The 12,312-nt window shown below is 35.7% G+C and overlaps 1 protein-coding gene across 1 annotated transcript; it reads right to left on the bottom strand.

Annotated features, from left to right (window-relative positions):
- Positions 1-2,861: 2,861 nt before the first annotated feature.
- On the bottom strand, positions 2,862-6,434 carry LOC108677426. The gene is made up of 3 exons (XM_018165644.1): positions 6,247-6,434; positions 5,941-6,020; positions 2,862-5,294 (listed from the first exon to the last, which is right to left on the bottom strand). Exon 3 carries the CDS (start codon positions 5,238-5,240, stop codon positions 3,486-3,488), a length of 1,755 nt encoding a protein of 584 aa, XP_018021133.1. The 5' UTR covers positions 5,241-5,294; positions 5,941-6,020; positions 6,247-6,434; the 3' UTR covers positions 2,862-3,485.
- Between the last annotated feature and the right edge of the window lie 5,878 nt (positions 6,435-12,312).

The raw sequence follows: 12,312 nt of genomic DNA, 5'->3' as shown, positions 1-12,312 counted from the left end.
CACTAGTATTTATAGATTTGCACTGGGTTTCAGATTTCACACCGAGAACTTTGGTTGTTCAGCGATAGCACCACACGTCTTGTCACCATGAACGAACAAACGAAACGTCCTTTCTGTAATACCAATAATGTCTATGCGCTCGTTTACGATCTCAGTTCCTTGGGTCATGGCACATAAATTTACTGTGGCTCGTTCTCGCGCCGCTGTCACTATCCAGTGGCTGAATTTCTTGGAGGCCACGGCCGACCAATGGCTTTTTAACGGGCACTTAAAAACGATGCGACAACGATGGCAAATGATTTTGTCTTCGCATGTAATAAATTGATGTTATTATTTCGTTTTTCTGCACCTGGTACAGATTCAAATTTGCTGGGCACTCCTATGAGTTAGTTGCAGATATCTACGTCATTCCAAGCCCGTTTCAAAGTAAGTCGCCAAATTCGATTACAAGAAGCATCATGGTTGTCATCTACCGAGAAAGATTTAAGCAAATCCACCTACTACCATGGGTCTTAAGACGACTTAGGTATCATACGCAATGAATTCGAGGTTATGCACAAACGAAAATGTCACATCTTCGGTTTGACCGGCGTCTCGCTTTCCATGACGAATACCGGTATCAGTGGGCAGTGAAAATACGGAAGTCCCTTTCCTCTGCAAAAATTTAGAAGCCAACAAATTAAACTTAAGAACCTCTTTGGTATTTAGAATTTGCATGACAAGGAGTGTAGCCCAAATTGGTATATTCTGGCGACAAGTTACTGTACAGGGTCCGCCATATTTATGGCAACGGATGTTTGCTATATAAAATAAATTGTTTTCTAGGAGACTTTTCTTTTATAATGAAGCTTAATATCATCTATTAATTCATCTATTTTATATTGCAGAAGTCCAAGGTGTCTAAATTTACTATTCCTTATGGCAGTAGATAGAAATGCAATTGTAACCCTTCATGAAAAGGGCGAGAGTAATTCAGTCAATGCAAACAAGCTCCAAATTCGTCGTGAAACTGTGTGGAAGGTGGTAAAAAAATCAAGGAAACTGGTGAAACATGCAATCGACCTGGTTAAGGAAGGAAACGAAGTGTCCGAACAAAACAATTGGTCAAAAACACGAGGGAGAATTTGAGGAGAAACCTTCGTCGCTCAGCTGCAGAAGCAGGAGTCAGTCAGACATCAATGCGTAGAGTCCTCAAAGATGACCTCAAAACCTCCCCTTACAAGATGCAAACAAGGCATGAACTTACAGACCATCATGAACGAATGATGCTAGAAAGATGCCAGCGCATTTTGGATCATATTGAGGATGGCACGCTGCCCACCTTGGTGTTCAGTGACGAGAAAAAATTTGACATTGAACAGAGCGTTAGCCGTCAAAATGACAGAGTTTGGATGGATCTGTGGCAACCAGAACAGCAACACGACGTCAAAATCCCATGTCCGTGATGGTTTGGGCCACGGTAACCGAAACTGGGAGGTCCCCACTCGTTTTTGTCCCCTCAGGAGTGAAATTGAACAGTCAGCGATACATTTCAGACATTTTGGAAGCTGTGAAGTGTTTACGGACCTTGGGTCCGTAAACACTTCAACGGCTCACCATGGAGTTTTCAACAAGACTCTGCCCCATCACATAGAATAGAATAGAATAGAAAAGAAGTGTCGGCGTTGAAGAAATAGGCCCATGGCCTGTTGCCGATTCTTGAACTTTTCGTGACTTGATTCACAAGGGATCCGGCCTTTGGAACCCGATCTTTCCATAGCTGACGATTGATTGAGATAGCTGCTGGACTTATTGCCTGGTCCGTAATTTGCCAGGCATTTTAAGGCTGAACATATGCTACTGCATAGCTTCGTCTAGTCTGTTTTTGAAGATGTTGTTCTATTCCATGACGATTCGTCATGGAATAGAAGTGTCGGCACTGAATAAATAGGCCCATGGCCTGTTGCCGATTCTTGAATTTTTCGTGACTTGATTCACAAGGGATCCGGCCATTGGAACCCGATCTTTCCATAACTGACGATTGATTGAGATAGCTGCTGGACTTATTGCCTGGTCCGTAATTTTCTAGACATTTTAAGACTTAACATATGCTCCTGCATAGCTTCGTCTAGTCTGTTCTTGAAAGCGTTCATACTCGGAGCGTCAACGGTACTATCAGGGAGGCTGTTCCACATGTCGGTGACTCGAAGCGAGAAGAAATGTTGTCGCATGGATGTGTTACAACGCAGTTTTTTTAGTTTATAGCTGTGGCCCTTGGTGTTGGTTCTTGTTTCAAATTCTAGTAGGTAATCCTTCTGGGACCTAGTATAAGCCATGAGTATACTTGTATGCTTCAATGCAACATGACCCAAAACTGGATTCAGGGTCACATCCCAGCGTTCATTAGCAAAAATGAATGGCCCTCAAGAAGCCCTGATTTGAATCCTCTCGACTTTTCTGTGTGGGTTATTTTAGAGAGTATGGTCTGCAGAACACCTCATGATTCTTTGGATAGTTTGAAGTCTAAATTGACACGAGAATGGGACTTGATCCCTCAATAAATGCTGCGTGTCTCATGTGACGCTTTCCCGCGTAGATTGGAGGCCGTCATTAAAAATAAGGGTGGTCATATCGATTAAATATGTCTGAGAATTGTTTAGGTGATTCTTGGCTACTAGGTCATCCAATAAAAAAAACAATGCACCGGTTTGTTTCATTGAGAAAAAACAAAAAGCATGCGTTGCCATAAATAAGGTGGACCCTGTACTAAGCAGTTAGCTTATTACCTCCGAAATTACCATAGCGATGCTTTCATCGTATTAATTATTACCGTGTTCACAAATTGAGCTTTTCAATAATCAATATGGAAAATCAATCTCGGGTCATGGCACATAAATTTATTGTTTACAATGTAAAATTTAGAAAAAAATGACGTGTAGATAGCTTACATCAATTGGATTTTTGAGACAGCAAAATAACACCTAATTCATGAACACAGTTCAATCCAATCTTTCCGGAAAAGAAGTAAGTATCATATGAGGTTTAAACAATCTACCAGAACTAGGAGGAACACTTAATCCAAAAGCTACTATGTACATAATTGTACACTCACATCCACATCTTGCAAGATAATGAGAGGAGAACTGCCTAGGAGTCAAGAAGTTTATTCCTTAATTGAATCACAGGAGAAAATAAATTCCTTGTTCAATTTCATGCAGGCTAACTAAATTTTGGAATTTATTTTAAGTAAGTTAATACACAAAAGTCAAGTGATCCACACAAATTCCAATGAGGAATAAAACCTTGGAATTACTAAGGCAATGAGTGGTTATTTTTGTAGCCACTTCTTTCATGTCACTTTTGTGAAAATATGAAAAAAACTTTGTATTAAATCACTAACAGGAATAATTAAAAAGTTCAAACAACAAGTCACATCTGTATACCAAATTAGCAATTAAATTAACCGAAATGCCTAACACATGTAACATTGGCATACGTTACTTTGCTCAAGCAGGTTTGTGCACTCGCTGCAAGGTTCGCTTCAAGAAACTATTGAATGGATCATTCATCAGATGTCTCTCAATATCTTTCTGGTACTCCCTTGCTTCATCAACATCAAGAAGTGCACACAAGGCAAGTCTCAAATGAACTTCCCATACAAATTGCTTTGGGTGTTTGGTTTCATCAAGAACGGGAATATTGCAGAACTGCAGGTATTCAAAAAGTTCAACATAAGAATTTACAGACTTGACTGTATATTTGAATTTGCTATTTTGCTTGAGCAGTGTCAAAAATAAAGAGCTAACATCAGACAATATGTGTTCTGGAAGAGATTTATAACCATTTGGAACACTGATGATCAATTCACTATTTAATTCTTCCATGTTGCCAGATGGATCAGGGAATTTCGGAGTACACTCTTCTTGTTTAACTGGCGGAGGACATTCAATAAACTCATATTTAAAAAGTTCATGTTTAACTGTTACTGGTTCTACTTCTTCTAATTTTATAGCAATTATTTGACATTGTTCAACTTCATTTGATGAGGATTTATTGGTTCCTCCATCCCCCGATTCGTTCTTAATTCTCTTGTTAGCAGAGTCCAATTTCTCCAGCTCTTCCATTCCTTTATCCAAGTGACGTTTAACACCCACTTCAGTCTGCTTAGAAACATTGATTGCATTTTCTGGACTACAAGATGTCTCTGTAACAGGGCTTCTAATAAATTCTTCATCCTCGGGATTAGAATTCTCAAGGGTTTCATCACAATCAGCATTTGGAGGAACATCTTCCAGAAAGTCATCGGCACAAGTGCGTTCAAGATCTGAACTATGATGTTCTTTGGAACTTGCATGCATTGAAATCAAATTACCACTTGCTGAATCACTTGAAGTTGAAGAACTGAAAGCTACAGTAGACGTTTCTGTAGCACCTCTGCAAGTTGCATTTAAAGTATTTTCCTGTTGTGGGCTTTGCACCAAATTTTGAATTTTGTCCTTTAACTTTGGAAACTTCAATGCTTTTCCCTCTCTAATATTGGGCACATTCCCTTCATTTGAATTCAATTCATTTTCATGAACGAAAATGCATGTATTCCCCATATAACACTCACCATACAGTTCAGAAATGCACTTAATTCCATCTTCCTTTGGCAGTCGATGCAACTTTGAGCATACTTCTTGGCACTTTTTTCCTTTAAGAAAATTTCGACAACGTTTACTTGCATGAGAATCAAGACAAGCATCTTTCAGAGTTCCCATTTCATTTGAGGAATCTTTTACAGAACCATCACCCTTCTCTAAATGCAGCTGGTTATTCTCATCTTCAGATCCAGTTACTGTCTTTTTCCTATGAGTAATTGGTAGGTTCTTGCTTGCTCTTAAGAATTTTTTTAGTCCATATGCATTGACTCCTTTCAGTAAGCTGTCAATGTTGTCTATCATTTTTGAGAACCTGTTCTCCACTTCAAATAGCCGAGGTTTTGCATTAATGGCTGCATGCAAGGGAGATGGATCAACAGAACTATTTCTGTCTTTTTGACTAGAAGATGAATTCTGCACATTTTTGAGATTTTTTGTAATTATTTCATCAAGCAAAGTTTTGCTTGTGCATACTCCATTACTTGAAACTTGGTTTGGAGAAGACTGGGACTGGAGCCTTTGAAGTGGCAGATTGTTGGAATTCACAGCAGAATTGGAGGCACCAGCAACAGGTTCCAGCAGGCCATTGCTTGGTGGCTTACAAGTGTTGATGGACTCCATTGGCAATTGTGTAACAAACCGCTCTTTGGAAGAGAAGTACGGTATTTGTCTCAGCTGCAAGTGAAGGCAAAGTAAAATGTTTGAGTAGAATTAACAAAAAAGATTAAAACACATTACAACCAGAGAAAATAAGTAATAAGAAACAAATGGAATTACCATACCTAAACTGAACAAGAGAGTATTTCATTAGCCATTCATCTGAGAATTAAAATCAATACCCAGTCAATGAAAACTGTTAACAATATTAAACAGCTTGCTTAAATGCCCACTTGCTAGATATAAAACTTTAGCACAAAAGAAAAATTAAAACCCACTGGCCTAATTAACAGTCAATGTAATCTTCAGATAAAAATTAACTTTACATTAGCAGTAGTGGTATTAAAAATTTTACAGATAAGTTTTACCATTTATTCTATTTAAGGCTGCCTTAATTTTCAAGCCAATGTAACAGATGGAAATACATAATGAGATAAAATGATGCACACAATAGTTGGTATGGAACATTTCATTCAGTGAATTTAATAGGCAACAGCAATCATTAGGTGGATAAAATTCATAGATTCAAGACTCAAACAATTTTAATGGTAGCATGTGATTCTGAGGGTAGTGACTTCAAGTTCACAATATAAGGGATGAATTTACCTCTATGAAGATGTCCAACATGGGAGTGTATGACAGCCACAATTATTTTGCTACTCACATAATTCTCATTTTCCGCAGTACAATTCTCATTAGGGGTCACCTCCTCACAATTGAAGGTGTTTTATTGCAGCTCAAGCTCTGGAAATAAATTAAACACGTTGTTCAATAACATAAAAATTAAAACAGACAAATTGTACAAATTTTGTACAATATAACTCTAATTTTGTACACTCAAATTTAATACAAATGTTTGTATATATTATCAAATTACAATCAAAGCAAAAATGCAGATATATGAGAATGCTCTGGGAGATAACAAAAGTAAGATGATCCAAAAAGAAATTACTGGTAGATCAATACTCACCTAACAGTTTTGTAGAATAGAGCTTGCCAAACACTGTCCTTGTAAGCTGTTACAATATATGAATAAATAAGCTGGATGAAATTTTTCTTCTTACAGAACTATGTCTTGTTAACAACAGAATGGCCAAATGTCTGAATGCTCATCTTGCAAATTTTTTGTAAAGAAATGATGATGCATGTACGGTATCTGAAAAATATATAATATTAGGAAAAAACTTGAATTGCTTACTAATTTGATTGAAAAATAAAAAGGCATTATGCTAATAGAAAATAGATTGATTGAATATTGGGACTGACTATAATTGTTAGTTAAACTTTGAAATTATTATTTTATAATTACCACAGAACTGCTTAATTATAAAAATGTCCAATGAAGCAGCCATCATTTTGTCTTCATTGCTTTCAACAAAGCCAAAGATTAACTGTAAGATTGTAGATGTTGCAAGATCAACCAAATGAAATGTTCTCCAAGTTTACTAGTCCAATCAAATTTTAGATCAAACAAAAGATCAAATTGGAAAAAATTAGAACTTGTGCAATCATCATTCTATAATACTGAAACCTGTAACTAATTATACTGTATACCTACCAATTTTCATATCATTTGAAATCATGATCCAATAATCCTTTTTATTTTGATCAAAACTCCTGATTTTTCATTTAACAAATAAATAGGAAAATCATGATATATCTAGCAATGTTTATGAGTAAATTTAGCCATCGTAATTTTGCATAATTTATGATTAACGTACTTAGAGAAAACAAATTTATCAAATCTCAAATGAGATGAATTAAAAATTTAATAGGACAATGAGATTCTCACACAAAAGATTGCTTTCTACTTATTTTCTAAGAGAACTTGGTACTTGGTAGCACATGAAAATTTGAGTCAATTATTCTTCTCCTTTAGTTCAAACAAGTGACGTGTCAATAATCTTGAAGTGTAAAAGTGTCATCCGCCAATAGCCTTTTCAATTTTTATCATTTGAATTGCACCACTGTGAAATTTTACAATTGTCTGGTAATTTTAATTCTACTAATTGGCTTTTATTCTAATATTTTTTAATTTTACTGAGTATTATGGTCAAAAACTTGTATTAATCATCATGAAATGCAATACAGCTTGCCATGACACCTGATCAGCTAGTCATTTATTAACAAAAAGGAAAAAAAATTAAATTTACAAATAAATGCCCGTAACTGAGGTCAAAATAATTTGTAGCAGAAATTTTTCTGTGCATACCAGCATCTGTTCAGGCAGAATGATGTTTTTAATTATTTATAAATGAAATCCAAAGTATAGAGTGATTCCTCATTATCCCTTCGAGTGATGGGTGATTAAAAGGTTCAAGATTGTTTATTCACTATTTGACTAGGTGGAGCATTAGCCTGACTGTGAACAAGCTTCAATGAACACCTGGCAGCCAAGGTAATAGTATCTGTGAGCGTGGGAAGTTATTCAACAGCCGATGGCACCTTTCCTCTAATTTTAGATTTTGAGAGCTACCTTCAAAAGTGGTAATAAAGGACTGGCTGGGTAAATAGAGACAGTCCTCCATCATGGCATAAAATTGCAAAACTAAAAAATAGTAGCATAAACTTCAACATTTTTCCTATCTATGCAGCATAGAAGAAGTTGAGAAATTATACATTTACTAGCTCTAAAAAATCCCTGAAAAAATTATATTTGGAAAAGTACTTCTGCTTATGTCTGTAGTAAAAAACGATTCATGATATTAAAAAAATTTTGCTCTAAAAAAACTTGCAGACAGGTGTTGGCTTCGAAACGTAACTGACGGAATTTGCGAACATCAATCCAAAACAAAATGGTGGCTAATTCCACAAGACTGCATTATGAGACACCGCCCCCTCGGGCAGGTAATACGGAACACCTACAAATGCATTTGCAGCAGAGCCTAGGTTAACAAAGGCTCTGGTCAACAAAAAATCAGTTAATGACAAAAAATTTTAACTAAATTTACCAATCTCATTGTTGCAGGGGGAGCAGCATTGCTTTTCAGCCCAAACCCAAACCCTTTGGCTTTCATGCTCATTTGTTTAATGTCTGTGCTGTGTTTTCTCATTATAAAACTTTTTATGTAATTTTTCTTTTTTCTGTTTTTCTTCTCTAGTCCAGGCAAGGAAGTAAAATTATTATTGTGAAGTTAAATTCCAAAACCAAAGCATAATCCTAATGCAAAAATACCAATGAATTGCTACAATAATTGCACAAGCCTGGGAAGCTAAGCTAACTCACCACTTGAGAGGAAATGAGTGATTTTTTATTGCAAATGTCCACTTTTATTACCAAATTCATGTTTATATTACAAATTGTTTATACCTTGTGATTTTGCTCTTTCTTATTTTCCATTGATTGTCTTCAGCGTGTTTCAATTCTGCAAGCTATATATTTTGTTGTTCACGAATTCTTCATTAGGCTGTTTGCTGCAATATAAGTTTGCTTGATTCCTTTTTCTGCATCCAAAAGTAACACAGTTGCTCTAAGAAATCATCATTAAGGTTCTTTATTATTACTGTTTTTCTACTTGTTTATTCGATGCTTGTTCATATTTAATCCAATTCTTTATCTTATAGTCTTAGGGCTGTGATGCATAAAATTATCAAGTTTTACTTTCTTTATGGCAGATCCCATGTGCATCATGTCCAAGCTCTTCAACTCCTTAATTATACATCTATTTTCCATGCTACCCACAATTAGGCCATTCTTCATTCACTTATACACCACATTTGTGTTCATTTCATGACTAATAGCCATTTAATTGAACTGTAATTTAAATTCTGTTTTGTTTGTCAGTAATAAAAGATCAAGTTTAGTCTCATCATTATCCACTCCAAGTAGGTTGTCGCCAACCTATCAAGTAGAAGTAGGCAAAGTGGTTGCCTCACCCACAGCAACATTATCAAAAGATTTCACCTGAAGAAAAAAAATGCATCATCGGTCATCACAAAATTGTGCATAGAATGTCACTCACAGAATTGTGAACTGGGCAACACAGAATTTATATAAACTAGGTAAATTCTATGATTTAGGTATCGTCAAGTGGGGAGACTTCGGCCACTGGGGGTGACTTCGGCCACACCTACAACAGAAGCAAATGGCAGCAAAACAAAATAATAAATGTTGGCCATAGTGACTGGGGTGACTTTGGCCACCAGGGTGACTTTGGCCAACTTTTATTATTTTGTTTTGCTGCCATTTGCTTCTGTTGTAGGTGTGGCTGAAGAAGCTTGTGGAAGTGGAAGCTTCTGAAAAAAATGTGGAAAGCCAAGCTTCTGGAAGAAATTCTATACAGCTGCTGATATGAAGCTTGCAGTGGACAAGGTTGTAATCAATGGCATGAAAGTTTTTTTTTTTTTGGTGTAAGTGTTAGGTGTAAAACATAAAAAAAATGAAAAAAATGAAAGAGTATGTGAAATTCATAGAAAATGGCAAAAAAGGGGGGTACTGTAAAAATTGTAATTGTACTCCTAATTCAATCAATGTGTTATAACATTGAGAGACATATCATTCAATTCATAAACACCAAATATAGCCATTGACTGATAATTTTTTCAAAATTTTCATGGCATTTTTTCTGATTTTCCATTTCCCCCCCTCCCCTCCCCTATTTCTACAATATACAATCAAACAACGAAATAAAAAAGTGATCGGTGGATTGCTAGATATTTTTTTTTTTACAAATCAAATGGTATACCTCTCAATGCTGTAGCTAAAAAATCATAGGAGGAGGATTTTTTTTGTTCAAGAGAGCCAAATGAGTAAAATTTATTGAAAAAAATAATGCCAAAAAATTGCTTGATATTGTAGCCCAAGCTTTCCCATTGCCAATTAATTTCATTTAGGGTACCAGCACACGTAATAAAGACTTATTCTTTTCTAGTTTAACAAGAATAATAAGTTATAAATGTGATTTTTCTGAATTTTTATTCATATAAACTGTTAAGTTCATAACAGCTTAACACAAAAAAAAACATTGCATGTACATATGTGGTATTTGATTTCTTGAATGTGCATTGTTTGAACCTTTCAAACGAGTGCAAACACTTTTCAAATAATCTGAATAATGATCTATCTACACCATTTTTATACAAAAATTTTGAATTATTGTTATTAAATGGTAATTTTATGAAAGTTTGAAACAGCCTCACACAAAAATTGCTGCATGTACATCCATGGTACCGTAAAATGGGGTTACTTTGACTCCCGGGGTAACTTTGAACACTTTGTTTTTAAAAAAAAAAACCCCAAAACTCAAAAATGATTTGACTTAGAAAAAATTGTCAAAGGCCATCAAAGGCCTAATACGGAGGCTACGTAACAATATAGAAAGATTTAAAAAATTTGCACCTCTAATAGGTTAAAAAATTAAAAATGTGACCCACGAAGAAGAGCTATTATTAAAAACCTGTCAGAGTACACACCCCCTCCAATTTTCTTATTTTTGGTAAAATAACTCCAGGTTTTGATGCATTGTAGTAGAACTCTTCTAGTTACATATGCAAATAACAAATTTTAGGAAAGTGTCATAGTTTGCAAATGGGGGTGCCACCCCCTAATGGGGTACTCTGACCACCTAAATTAAGTTAACCCTTTACGCCCTGAATTTCTGGGATGAAAATCGTAAAATTCACTTTTTCGGTTTTAAGTCTCACTTCAAAGCTGACATTCTGACCTATCCAACGGTACCAAAATTGTCTCTGTACGTTGATTTATGCCTTGATGACAGTTCGTGAAAGGGTTAGGGGTGGGGGAGTTCTTTAACATTTAATATGGGCGAAAATTACTGGTCAGGCACATAAATAGACAACCTGAAGATGCTGCTCTTTAGTTACCCGGCTGCTGTTGTGTGGGATGGTGCTCATGCAGTCGTTTCCACCATCCTTGACTGAATTTCGGCTCCAGTAATGTCTAGTCTTGCATCTATGTCACCTTGAATGCCTATTTTGAGGGGCTCGGGACTTTGTCGCGCCCTACTGAACATTCACACTTATTGTCACTGCAAACCTATCTCCTCTCAGAGTTTTTAAGCTACATCAATGAGTAATATACCGTTCGATTCGCAAATAAAAGATCTAGAGATTGGTCGAAGCTTTTTTTCATTTTCGTTATAGTTTTGAAAATATTTTGAAAAAAGGGGAGGGGAAATTCAAAACGGGGGGAGAAACCAATTTTTTCGAAAAATGCCCACCCCACCCACAAAAATTAGAATTTTGAAAAACAGCAAGGACCAATCGATAGATATGGTCCTTACGCATCGAATGATATCCGTCTCGATGTTGTAGCTCAAAAATCATAGGAGGTGATAGATTTCTACAGTACCCCCTTTCTGTCAGTTTTCTAAGAATTTCACGTTTTCTTTCACTTTTTTGGAAAAATTCCCATGAACAAAAAAGTCTTAGATTTATCTTTTACATATGTGTACCAAGTTTCAAAGTTATCTGTAAGTAATTAACCGAAATAGAATTTCCATAAAAAATTGGACATTGACATTGGGAATTGGAAATTTTATTTCGGTTACTTACCGACAGATAACTTTGAAACTTGGTACACATATGTAAAAAATAAATCTAAGACTTTTTTTATTCATGTGAATTTTACGAAAAAATGGCAGAAAATGTGAAATTGTTGGAAAACCGATGTTTTTTTCTGTGTGACGAATTCGTCACGCCAGGGAGTAAAGGGTTAAAATTAAGTTATTATTAAATTAAGTTAAAATTACCATAGGTAGCTATATAACATATTTTATGTTTGATACACCTATTAATGTTTTTTCTTTATGTTTCAGACTCTACAGAGTCTTATATATGGTAATTTTATCTTAATTTCCAAGCCGGTCAATGTTACCCCGTCATGGCTGCCATTAGGTGGTAACATTTCACCCATTGGGGGGCGGCACCACCAATTTGCAAACTATGATACTTTCCTAAAATTTGTCATTTGCATATATAACTAGAAGTGTTCTACTACAATGCACCAAAACCTGGAGTTATTTTACCAAAAATAAAATTGATTTACCACCCAGTCAAAGAAACCCCAAAGTGGAGG

The sequence above is a fragment of the Hyalella azteca genome, unplaced genomic scaffold (genome assembly GCF_000764305.2).
Source record: "Hyalella azteca isolate HAZT.00-mixed unplaced genomic scaffold, Hazt_2.0.2 contig9815, whole genome shotgun sequence".
NCBI lineage: Eukaryota > Metazoa > Arthropoda > Malacostraca > Amphipoda > Hyalellidae > Hyalella > Hyalella azteca.
Note: the sequence above shows the minus strand (reverse complement) of the source record. Positions and strands in the feature narration are given on the sequence as shown.